Source organism: Triturus cristatus, chromosome 1_2 (genome assembly GCF_964204655.1).
Source record: "Triturus cristatus chromosome 1_2, aTriCri1.1, whole genome shotgun sequence".
Classification (NCBI taxonomy): Eukaryota; Metazoa; Chordata; class Amphibia; order Caudata; family Salamandridae; genus Triturus; species Triturus cristatus.
Window position 1 is genome coordinate 1001615846 of NC_140580.1, and position 13306 is coordinate 1001629151.

General features: G+C 43.9%; 1 protein-coding gene across 1 annotated transcript in view; it reads left to right on the forward strand.

Annotated features, from left to right (window-relative positions):
• LOC146868574 (ficolin-1-like) overlaps positions 1 to 13306 on the forward strand; it is a 405133-nt gene that overhangs the window by 244905 nt on the left and 146922 nt on the right. Inside the window, exon 6 of the mRNA XM_085611408.1 lies at positions 2293 to 2435. Within this exon, the coding sequence (XP_085467534.1) occupies positions 2293 to 2435 (143 nt within the window). The remainder of the gene's footprint in view (positions 1 to 2292; positions 2436 to 13306) is intronic.

Below are 13306 nucleotides of genomic sequence, written 5' to 3' on the forward strand. Positions count from 1 at the left end.
TGCGAAGCGGAAGTGATCGCGTTTGCGATCAAACATCGAAAGTGAAAGTAATCGAGCAGAGCATCAAAGGGCTGGGTGAGAAGGGAGGGGGGAATGCAAGGGTCAAAGCGGCTAAAGTGAGAGTAATCGAGCAGAGCATCAAAGGGCTGGGTGAGAAGGGAGGGGGGAATGCAAGGAGCAGAGGAGCAGCTGTGCACGTGCACGCCATTGTGCACTCAAGCCCTAGGCTAGCAAAACCATGTGGGTAGCACTTTTGAAAGCCCACTTACAAAATGTCTCAAAGAGACAGCTTTCGCTGTCTCAGCGAGACCTAAAAAGGACCAGGCATTATTCGCTCGGCGAGAAACCTGGTTCAAAGTACCATAACGGCATGGCGCACACTGGGGCAATGCACCCACAAACTCAACCTCTACGCTACGGCCCTGCCACTGTTGCATCACCCTGAAATATCTGTAACACAAGAGCAGAGGGCACAGGAATACTGGACGATATAGGTTTACACACCATGGGGGACATGTTCCATGAATAACAATTTATTAATTCACCGGACATTACTCTGGGCACAGCCTACACTTCATTAACGCTCTTTGCATATCTGCATCTGCGGCTAGCAATCAAAAATGTGTATCCATCATTCCCCCAGGAACCCCCTACACTCTATACATTACAGACACTATTGACGGTGCTCACACACATACATCTTGTAACCAAACTCTATCATACAGCACAGCACAAACAATACAGATGTACTGAACAGGGGCTAGAAAGATGATATACCATGCTAGACACACCCCTATCCACTGATGACTGGGGATTCTGGTTCACACATACAAAGATGCTTGCACCAAATTGTAATCTGCACATTATCCATTTTAAATTCTTGCAACAAACATACTACACGCCGATAGAACTCCACAGGTATGGCCTACAGGGGGATGATAAATATATACGATGTGGAGACATGCAAGTACACTTTATACATGTTGCATGGGCATGCCCCCTGATACGGCAATATTGGGAGGAGGTGACAAGCGCATTAGGAACCATGCTAGCAGAACCAATAGCTAAAACCCCAGAGCTTTGCTTATTGGGCCTGGTTAAATCACAAAGATCATCCAAACACAGACTGGTAGCTATTGCCCTTTTAACGGCCAAATGGCATATCGCCATGAAATGGGGTAGTAAGAAAGCTCCGAACACAAAGAACTGGATAGCGGATATGGAATATTGTAAGGAACAGCTGGAAATATATGCAGAGGAGCTACCAGTTGCCTCACGTCCAAGGGATTGTTGGGGTCCACTGATTCAATGCTTGCAAGTACATCCTGACGCACAATCTGGGGGCGGGGAAGGGTAGGGACAATTGAATGCTAAACGTCTTGATGAGATGAAGCCTAAGATGCTATATGACTTTTCAACAGGCGTTAGGGGATAAAGAATGGTCAAGACATGCTGTAGTACCTAATGTTACTGTGCTGATTATTATAAGATAGTATTGAATGTCAAATAAGTAATAAAATAAAAAGAAATAAAAAAATATGAATGGGCAGGCCTCACTCTAGTGCCTTTCCAGGTAGTGAAATACCTGGACCCTCACTTGTTGTCTTTCCAGAGCTGATATATTCCACATCCCACATAACCACATCTTACTCGGAAATGTCCAACTCCTTTATTCCTGCTCAGGGACCAGTATTCACATCTCATTAAAGGAAAGCACTAGTGAGGACTCCTACATTTCACCAGCCGGTAAGGTGTCACAGACAGTTAAGCACTTCCTTCTAGCAATACAGAAGGTCAAATCATAGCAAAGCCAGCTCAGCTGTTCATCTTTCAGAAGTTGGTAAATTGAGCACCATTAATTTTGAGAATAATAATAACTGATTTTTTCTCCATTCCTGTATTGTGTTTTTTATAGAACATCATATTTTCTTCTTTAAGAAGCATGTTTTTACATACCAGTTGGTGTGTGTTAGATGTTAGAGTTACAGGCTTTGCAATTGGATCAAAAGCTATATGTAAGACCATAGGCTCAGTCCTTTGCCAGTACAGTAGGTGTTTTGCAGCACTGCCTACATTCTGACTGAGAACGCTTTCAGTGACAGCAGCGACTGGTTTAATTTGAGTTGACTGATAATTTGCTGCTTCTCTTCTCTATATAAAAAAGATATTCCTTTCTGTAACATTCTCTATAAAAGTACTATTGTTATTTTCTATGATTTTCGATTGGATGCTAGTTCCCATAGCCTATACCTATTTTGTTTTGATGATATCTTTGTCTTATCTTCTCCTCAGCAACCCACGATGCAGGGTCAAGAAACTGCAAGGAGCTTCTGCAGAGAGGGACCATTCTCAGTGGCTGGTACACCATCTACCCAGAGGATGGAAAACCCCTGACTGTGCTCTGCGACATGGACACCGATGGAGGAGGATGGATTGTAAGTTACCAATAACTTAGTGGGATAGTATGCCATCCTTGAGGGATGTCTCCAATAGCAGCTGTTTATTTAGGAAGGACTCCCAACGTTTTTGTTAAACATTATTTTACACACCCAACATTGTCCATGCACTGGTATATAAAAATTAAATTATCAGTTTTTCATCAGAAGTAGTAGGGGAACGTAAATAAACACATTCTATGTAGAAAAGTAGAACTGTTACAGTAACATGAGGCCTTACAGCAAAAGGTTTCACTAGTACAGGTGCAACTGGGTTGTGATCATCCACATTAAAACTCGCTGAGAGCGGATATTGTTACGTGTCTATTCTCAGGTTGCATAAGGTGAGCATCTGATAGTATGTTACATTATGTAAAAACAATGGATTGCTACTAAGAAGGATTGCCTGCGGTTAGACTATTTGCCGGCATTTCTCCGATCACCTTTTGTGTGTTTCATGTAGTGCTTTAAGTGGCCAAGTATCTCCCCAGGCAGGCATCTCTTACTTTCGGTGCCACAGGATCTAAGCTATGCCTCACTGACAAGGACCAATAAGGCAGAAACCAATCTAGACTTGCTTGATGAGTGGTTTGGAATGGATCATTCCTATGAGGAGCTTTGGCAGTACTGATTTGCATAAGGTGGGTCTCTGTCTAGAGTTGCACAGTGGATGAAAAACCAAAAGCTGAAAGTTTACCCCGAGTGATTGCCAGAGGTTAGATGATTTGCAAGCATTTTTTCCATCACCTTTCGTTTGTTTTTTATTCTCTGGGATCTCAGTTTTTAGTAATCAAAGTCTGGGGTAGGATTATAGGTCGATGATGAAATATTCAAAAGCACAAGCAAACTCACTCTCTTTGCAACCAGCCAGAGGGCGGGCAGGGGGCTGTAATTATGGGAAAACAATAATGGAGTCCACACTCAAGTTGAAGTTAGAAAAAGGATTACTGTTTAATTGGGCAAGCAAAAGTGAACCTTAAATAAAACAAGCATTTGCAATGCAATAGGTCTCGCAATTACGCGAGTTTGAGCTGTTGGCATTCTAAACGACAATGCATTTTTTGTTTTGCTTATTAAAACATAAATAAAAGGCATTGTCATTTACAATGCCAACAGCTTAAACTCGCGTAACTGCGAGACCTATTGCATTGCAAATGCTTGTTTTAAACACTGCCATCTAGGAAACACTGTAAACAGGATTCTTACTGAGAGGCAAACTTTACTGTTAAATGGACAGGCTACCCAACAGCTCACTTCAAATCGTCACAAAACAGACTACCAGACTGCTAAGAATGTTGGTTACTACCAGCGACTTAAAATCTTAACTCGAGCAAGTCAAATGCGGAGATCGCAACAGAGAAGTAGAATTTAGTCTACTGGATTTGATGCAGGGGAAAGGAACTCCCTCATTTCTCTGTGGTGGGATAAGAAGGCTGTACGCACCAGCACCATGATGTACGCCTCTGAGGCAGGCCTCTCACAAGTATTGCCCAAGTGCGGCAAAACTATAACAAGAGCAGCTCCAACTCACGTGACGTATGATTTCAGAACTAACGTTCCAGTTTAGAAATGTGCAAGTAGCATTTACGTGAACACAAAAAAGTAACGTAAGAAGGAGCACGCTATGAGGCGCTCTTGCTTTATCATGGCCAGGAGACTGTCGAAACAATGAGCACTGACGTAACCGAGAATCGAAACTCTCAAACCTTTGAAAGCTCTATATCAAATGTGCAAGTGGAAAAAAGTAGAATTTTGGGACCGAAAGAATCCCCAGACATTGAGTTGTCAAACAAGCTGCTTGTGCAAGAGCGTCCATACATCCTTTGGAAACATTTTGTTGTGAGGGAAAGAAAACAAGAGAGGGGCGCTCAGGAGACAGCAGCAAAGGGAAATAGTTAAGAGTGGAGGAGGGGTGGGTAGATGAGGGTCGGACAGGACAGCGAGATCTCTCAACAGAACATCGGGAGGGGCTGATTGGGGGATGGGGGAAGAACAGGCTGCTGTGTGCGTTCGGGAAAGAAATTAAAAAAAATACAATTAAAGGCGCGCCTAAAGTGAATGTGGTGCCGTTCATTTACAAATGCACGAGCTCGTGTGTGGCAATAGTGCAGGAGCATCTTGAACACTATGCTGGTGATGGGAGGGGGTCAAGTAGAATACGGAAGCTTTTGCTTCAGTAGCCATAAGCCAGGGGAAGAGATGTTGCTTAGGGAGGAGGAAAACAAGGCTGGCTTAAAAAAACAAGACAAGCCCGGTGGAGCGTGGCGCGCGCGCTTGGCGGGGGAGGGGGAGCGCATTCTAGGTGGGGGAGCGGACCCTTTGAATTACGATGCCAAAAGCGGATTGCATGGCTTCACGATGCGCGTGATTGTGCGCGTGCTCGCCATGCAATCCGCTTTTGGGAGCACTTTTAAAAGCCCCTTACTATAGTCTCGATTTGCGATCGCTTACGCGATAGCAAGGCGAGACCTAAAAATGGATATTTGATAGCTCAGGACAAAAATCCCCCATCTATCTACAGGCCTCCGGACAAAGAGGGCCTCCAAACACAAGTAGCTACCTAGAAAGGTTTACCCTCTCATGCTTGGTGGGGAGCAGAGACCGGGTCTGTCCATTGCTGCCCAGTATGTCTGCAGTGCTTAATTTGAGCTGATGGTTGCGGCTAAGGGGCACCAGCACTTATATTTTGGTACCGGTATTTATTTTTCCTCATCAGAAATTTCCGGAGCCCAACAGAGGGAAAAACAGACGAAACGGAAAGATGGAGGATGAGAAATACAAACAATCCATCACCAAGAGAGAAAACAGAAACCTGGGGGAGTGAAATAACGTGGCAAGGAGGGCCTGGCGGTGAATTAAAGAGTGCTGAGGGGGATTCAGGATGCGCACCCTTGGTATTTGGCAAGCTGACATTTATAGCGCCAGCTGCAGGTATCTGAGCAGAGCTTTGGGCTCCAGCACTTATTTTACAAATAAAGCCTTGCTACAGTCCCTGTTCTTCATTGTGGAGCAGGCTCTCAAAAACAGGAAATGCTAGGTTGGAATCCCATTAATTAGTATGCCACACTTGTGGGCTCCAACAGAGTGTTTGCCATGCAGAACCCCCAGCAAGGCCTTGACTATTACCAATGGCATTGCATCAGGGACAACCTAAACATAGATGACTTCTGAAAAGGACATTAAAACAGTGAGTGCTTGTGTGGGTAGCAGGATTATTCTTTGATGGTAAAGGTTTATTCAGCTGAACGACATTTTAAGGCAAACGCTACATTGACATACCATCTCTAGATATGGGTCGTTAGACCCTTCTTTAGCAATGGAAAGAAAGACACTGTACATTCATTAAAGTATCTGCTTCTCCTGCTACAACAGATGACATTAGCGGAGCAATGCATTCTCCCCACCATGTATTCACCCCCCTACCATCTCACACCACCAGAAGCTGAGCTCTCCAAAATAACATTTATAATTTCTACTTGTTGAATCTTTAAGCGTGGGCATGTTCTGTAGCAGGATTCTAAACAAAATGGAGTCATTCCGGTTTCAATATTTTGGCCTACATGCTCACAGTACCATTCTCATCCAGCGAACCAGTAGATGGTTAATAGCCAGGGTGTCAGACAGTGGCGGCCGCCACAAATAAAGGGTGGTGAGGCGGGAGGAGGAAACGCATGCGGGGGAAAACGGGGGGTGGGAGCATGTGGGGGTGTTAATAATAATATATATATTTTTTTAAATACTTACCTGAAGCCACCGGCCGCCTCCCGCGTCGCGCCTCCTGTCCTCTTCCTGTTTGCAGTAGCTCCTGGTACAGACTACCATCCAATCCCCATGCAGCTCTCCTGCTATGAGACCAGCACAGGGATTGGCCTGAGCGGGCTGAAAAGATGCTCCGCTCAGGTCAGGGAGTCTGTGGGGTTTCTCCAGCCCGGCTGATCAATGCAGCCTGGCTGGGGAAATCTAAGTGCGTGCAAGTGTTTGGTCGGCTTGAGATGGCCAGCCAAACACATATGCGCACTTAGGGAGTGCATCTATTACTCCTCCTCCCCCTCCCATGCCCCGCCTCAGCCTGCATAAGCTGTCTCAGAGCCGGCAAATGAAAAATAAAATAATGCTAGAACATCATTTTATTTTTCATTTGCTGGCTCTGAGCCAGTGGGGCGACGCTCCTCCACCAAATTTTGAGATGCCTGCCGGCCAAGCTGACATTTCTAGCATTGGCAGGAACTCTTTCACGGCAGTTCCTGTCAATGCATTGTAAGTTTGATGGACAGTTTTGTCAATATGACAGATCCACACAACAAACTTACAAAGCTTTTTTTCATTTTCCTAAACAAAAGCCCAAAGTGGTATTTTGCTTTCGAAAAAAAAAAAAATTCAATGCTGCCCTTGCCATGGGAGTTTTCACTGCCCGTCACGCCACGTTTTACTTGGCTGTGCCGGACAGTGAAAACTGGCTGTGTTTGCCCAGTATAATTCAGGTGGACAGACACATGGTCAAAACTCTGTCAGCCCTTAGGCTGTGGGAGGTCTATGTCAGCTGTGGACATAATGATGGCCCGTCTGTCACTAAATGAGACTTGGCATTTGGGGAATTAAATTGTATTCTTGTGCCCAGCCTTCCAACTCCGCCAGTCATTGGGACATATTATTTCACCTCTATATCTAATAGAGATGTTACATGTATCCCTAATAGGGATATTACCTGTATTACCCCATGTACCCTTTTTTGAAATTTGTGCAAAGAACGCTACTCCACCCAATGTCGAGGATATTGTTATCTAACCAACACCATAGTTGAAGATTACTGCGGCAGGTATCCTAGTACATCTTTAAAAAGGCTAACAGGGATTCCAACACTGCTGCACTGCCTTCCATACTCATTACCCCAAGTGATCTTCAACTCACCTGGGGTGCAGTTTGCCCAAGAGTAGGGAACATATAAGTGCTGTTACGCAGTCGAGCCAATATCTTGTCAGAATCACACTCTAACATCTGCCCAATTCACCTGAGCCTGGTCAAATATCAGCGGATATGGTTCCGGCACCAGCTTAAAGATATTTATTCCCCACCTGCAAAAGGTCCATCTTTGTGAGTACAATAGATCAGGCATTCCAGCAGCGGCCCGTGAAGAGAGAAGCGGTTGGGCAGGTGGGGGGATTTTGACAGACCACGAGGGAAAATTAATTATTTATTTAATTTTCCCTCGTGGTCGTCAGTCGAATTCCCTCCTAACCCGGCCCCGCTGCTCTTGCCTGCACAGGCCACTCCTGAGGCATTCTTCTGTGTCCCAGTTCACTAGTGCTGACTGTATATTCGAATTTGGTATAACTTTGAAACTCAAAGACCCGATGACTTTTGAGCTCAGCTATTTTAGGAGTGTGCATGGAGGAGTTTAGCTTGCCATATGGCTTCTCAGGACATAAACGATGTCGAAGATCAGACTATGCACTTGAACAATTTCTACCAGGTATTTTGCCATACATGTAGCATCATGCGTGTACTTGTGTGCGGTGCAAATCGGATGTGCATGACGAGCAGCCTGCTTCATATTGATGTCTTCTCTGAATATCAACACTCATCTTCTGGTTGCCTGAGCCTGGTCCTTACTCCTTGGATGAGAGGCGTGCATCATACGACGTTTGTTTAAACGCTGATACAGAGCTATTGCGCCTAATCCAGGATTCCGGGTGGAATAGAAAATCACCCTCCTGCCCAATAAAGACGTCTTTTCAGATGACGTACGGCCACTGTAACCAATTAATGAAAACACTTTTTTTAAATTGAGGACCGTGTTATTCTTGAAGAGCAATCGATTAATACGATCCCTTTTATGGAGTAAGGCTCCACTTGATTATTTTAAGATAGATAAACATATATCACCTTTATAACGTTGGCTGCCCTCTATCCCAGAAGCCATCTGTCATTGATTTTTATTGCGACATGATTGAAGTAATGATTACTAAATCTATTTAACGGAGGACAAATATTGCCAGTCCTGAGGAAGGTGGTCTCTATTACCCTATACCACCGAAACGCGTCGACGCATATGCTCTTGGGTTTAATTTGTTTTGGAACAGAACCTTGAGAAACTAGGGTGAATTGTCACCAGTTTATTTCTGTCTACCGAAGCTACAAATTTACACTGCTGAGACACAATTTTGGTGTCTGTTATTGTTCCTCCCATTGTATAAATGTCAAAATGTCTAACTGTCATGCATGTATGAGATAAGGATTATATATATTTTTTCATTTTGTTTTTATGTTTTAGGTTTGGTCTATGCCTATTGATTTGTGACAATTGGTTTTTATAATTGTTCTGTCTGACCCATTACCGTAATGGGATTTTTAATATGCCAATAAAATTTAAATTGATGCTTTTTAATTAATGCAAATCTCCCTACTGATAACTTTCCAACATTTCATCTGGAGTGGTTATAATTGAGTGTGATAGTGTGCAACTGGCTGAATGGAATGAGTGGATTTTATATGGTGTAATTCTATATACTAGCCCAAAGAGAAAAATCTTCTTAACTACCTTACTCCTACACTCCAAGGGGATTGTCTCTTTCTGAGCAACGTTATCCTCTGCGTTCTGGGCACTGGCTAGCCTACTAGGCACAATGAAAAGTAATTGATCTTTTACTTCTGGGCTATTTCCATCTTAACAATTGTCTACTGGGCTACCGGCCATTGGTTGGATTGCTGCTTTAGAGGAGATATAGCTGGTACTATGATGTCAAGTTTTTCTTGGTGACGCTGAATGAAAGTTATTTTGCATTTACAGTATGTTTTTTGGGAGTCTGCTCAGGTTTATTTCAGAGAGCCACTCCTTGATCAGTGTTTAGAGTGAAGGTGAACTTGGTCTATTAATAAATGTATGTCTATTCCATATATATTTAACAATGGTATGCATATTTCAGTACGTTGTGGAACTCGCAAGTGTGTCTCGTCTGTGTCATGTATTCGAAATGCATGAGAAAAGTGTAACCGAGACAAGGTCAAGACAGATAATCATTAAATGAAATTGGAACAATTCATCCCATTTTAGTAGTCATGTATGTTGGATACTGTATATAACATATTCTGGATTTAGTTTACACTTTGGATGCCTTAGATTGGTTGCCAGAATTGTCATCAAGTTTGAGGTGGAGTTGCATGCATGTGACACCTGACATTCTAGGTAACAAACATCTTGGTAAGAGGATACATGCAGATGTTCAAAACGATTGGGTTAAATGTTTCTTGAATCTTATGGTTTCATTTTAACTAAGTGTAGACATGAAGCGTCCACAGACTGCACATATATTTTTGAACTCACAACCACCTCAAGATGCTGTTTTAAAAAGATTCTTCAATATAGCCAATGTACATTTTGAGAAAGTCAATGTCAATGTGAATAATGATAAGAATAAACAACAGGAGTGTACCTGTAGACCCAGTGGAGATCTGGCTGGTGAATATATGTACAAAAACCACAACAGGTGGTCTGAGGAGGTTTAGTGGACCAGAGAGGGCAAACTCCCCGATCTGTATGATATCTAAGATACAAAGAGCCCTCGTGTCCGAAGTCGCACCGGGCGAGTATATGAGTGGAAACAACTATGCTGGGAAGGGCGGTGTCCCTTTTAAAGACGGTTTCCCTCACACACCAGAGATGCCATGCTTCATCATCGGGATACCTCCTCGCATCACGAACCTAGTCGTGACGTGGGCTACAACAACCTCGCTGCGAGGGAGGAGCTCAGGGATGTTTTCAAAAAGGGTAGGTATTCATAAAACCCAATGTGAACATAGTGTGTGGTGAAGGGAGTGCAGTGCTATCTAAACAGTGATTAAAGCTAGCTACAAGGTTAGCTAGACACACTTTATTATTGCTACCTGGTGCTAGGATTAAAAACAAGTAGTTCCGATGATGCATGACACCTCTGGTCTGTGAGGGAAACCGTCCTTAAAAGGGACACCCCCCTTCCCAGCTTGGTTGTTTCCACTCATATACTCGCCCGGTGCGACCCCGGACCCGAGGGCTCTTTGTGTGTTAGATGGTGATTATATGTAACAGAAAACAATATCTCAACAGGTTTTGTTTTGTAGGCTAGTAAATTAACATGCACATTTCATTGCAAAAGAAACAGGCAGGGAGACTCAAAGATTCAAAGAGGTGACAAAGGCACGTTCTTAATCAGTTCAAAAATGGAGTGAAAACAGTAGTATCAGTAATGTTGACAGTGAATGTGGACATAACCCTACAAAACTTTGTGCACATAAATGCTCGTGACACACAGGGTGAACGGCGCAAGTGACATGTGACACAGCGATAAACAGCGCGAAGTGAACGAAAGTGATAGTATATACAAAGTACTTGAGGTCCACGGGTAAGTATTTACAATGATTTACAGAGAATTTAGCATTTTAGTGAACCAGCGTTATTGCACAAAAGATGCACTGAGGAGTCAACGGCTATTCGGCCAGTCACAAATTGTTGTCATCATCAGGACCAGGTTACCATTTTGGGAAGGGCTGTACAAGAAGGGAGTAAGGAAAAACGAGTAAAGTAGGGATATAAATCATCCGGGGTTGGTGGAGGAGTTCTTTGGTTGTAATAACAGGAGAGGGAGAGTGAAAGGGAGGGGAACGTAGTTGACCGGGTGCAGAGTTGTGGAAGGCAAACGGGTTTGAAAAAAGTGGCTTACCGAAAATATATAATTTAGAGTCAGTTCGCAGAGAAAAATTCAGCCTGGCATGGGTGGGTCACGTCCAGGAACTGAGTAAAGGAGGACAGTGACCGTAGTAAGGGAAAAGGGGCGGCATTAGGCATGTGCAAGCTGTGCACCTGCACAGGGCCGCCAAACCCCAGGGGCCGCCACGAGGAATCGGATACAATCAGTGGTCAAAGTGGGCGGGAACGGCAGGGCACGGCGTGCCCCTACTTCTTTAATTCTATAGATTCCGTGCCCCTACTTTTTTATTTGGAACATGCGTCCCTGGACGTAAGAAATATCCAAGCACTGCAGAGAAGGCTTAGGCTGGCATTAGTGGCTGTTTGGGAACGGGCGGGGAGCAGAGAAGGAAAAGGTCTCCGTCTCTTGCTTCTTGCCCAGACAAGACAAGGAAGGTGTCCGCTTCTGCTCTGCCGTTGGCAGCTGCCCCCCTCTCTTTCTTACTCTTATTCCCTCTCTGTCTGTCTAACTCCTCCTCACTTACCGAAAACCGTCCCTCAAGAAATGATTCTCACCCCCTCTTTCTTCCTGTCGTTCATTTGTTCCCCTGTGAAATGGATGCAAAAAAGAAAAACACTTTTGCTGGAAATGCCGTTTTGACATTTTTCTATTCCAAAGTGCAGCCACGGAAATAAAAGTTCAAAATATGAAAAATTAATAAATAAAGCAAGATGGAATGTTCTTAAAGTGCCCAGATCGGTTTTATTCAAACCCCAAAAACATTAGCGTCACTTTACTCAGTTTGCCAGTGAAGCGCTGTTTTCCCCCGGTGGGGAAGAGCACCAAACCTGGAGGTACTGCGATACCTGGTTGATGGGTGGATTGGAAAACAAAATGTGTACGGCGGCTTTGTGTTCACGAATGTGGTCTTTTTAAACCATACTGCTTACGTTTTGTAAGCATATAAGCAGTGGACATTGAAATGGGTCCTTTTTGGGCCCTGTAGTTTTCAGGCAGACGCACTCACTGATTTCTGAATAGTGAGTGTAAAAGCGTTAAGTTCACCATGTTGTTCCTGCTTACATTTCACAAGCTTTATTTAATCTTTCATTCCCAATGAGTGTTTGCTTTTTCCAGGATGTTGTTACTTGTTCCTTTAGGGAGCATATTGCTCTTGCTAGTGCTTACTTTTAATTGAGTCGCAGCCAGTTGTTTATAGCAGGTCAAATTGGATTGTAGTTGAAGGCAATGTGAATTTCTCTCAGTGGGGCAGTATGGTGTTCAGTGAGGGAGCGGATGTAGCACTGGGGGCCGAGCTGCCGAATTTAGAACTGAGGAACCAGGTTCAGCCTTCATGAGCAGTCCCCCAGACCACTCTCCTGAGGGAGCACATTCCCACGCTAGACCTTAGAAGACCCTGCAAATACGGAAAAGCCTGGTGTCTTAACACCAGCAGGTGGACCCTAGCAGTGGCGTGTGGGTTCACCTTGAAGGCTTGCCCACCACAATCCATACTGAAGTTCACCTCCAGTCTTGCTGGCAGGCCAAAGAAGCAGCAGACCCTAGAGCAACAGTGAGGTCACAGGACCCCTCAGAAGAGCTGGCACTAGGGTGATGCGACCGGTGTGACCGCAACGGGTGCTGACTTTGAGTGGGGGCATTGTATATTATGGTTTTAAAAGCACTTGCTGCCTCCTTCCTGGCCTACAGCAATTTTCGGCAATAATAAAAATGTTGTGATAACTCCGGTGAATAAACGTCTTACTAGTGCGAGATAGGAGTTTTGTCTAGTGGAAGTTTTGACTCATGGAAAGATAGCACAGAGGGTTAATGTGCCTGCTGCTAAGAACATGCCCATCACAAAGCGCACATATTGTAAATAGGTTAGTGGGTTACTGCTTTTGACAGTATCATCCTTTTGCTACTTGCAGTTTATAAGTTAAAATCCTAACAAAGAACAGTGAGCTATTAGCTTTCATCTTAGAGCTGCATACAAACTGCAAGGTATAAACTAGAGCTTTATGTTTTTTTTCCCTAAGCCTTTGATTATCCTAATGTTGCAAAAAGTGTTCATTTGGATAAAAATCAATAATGATTATTAAAGGGAACCTCCAATCATGGTATTAAGTTTTAAATTCTGAGTTTGTGTTTCTCCATATCAATCGCTATTAAACTATACTGCCTACTAATATGGTTGTCATGTGACTCCTA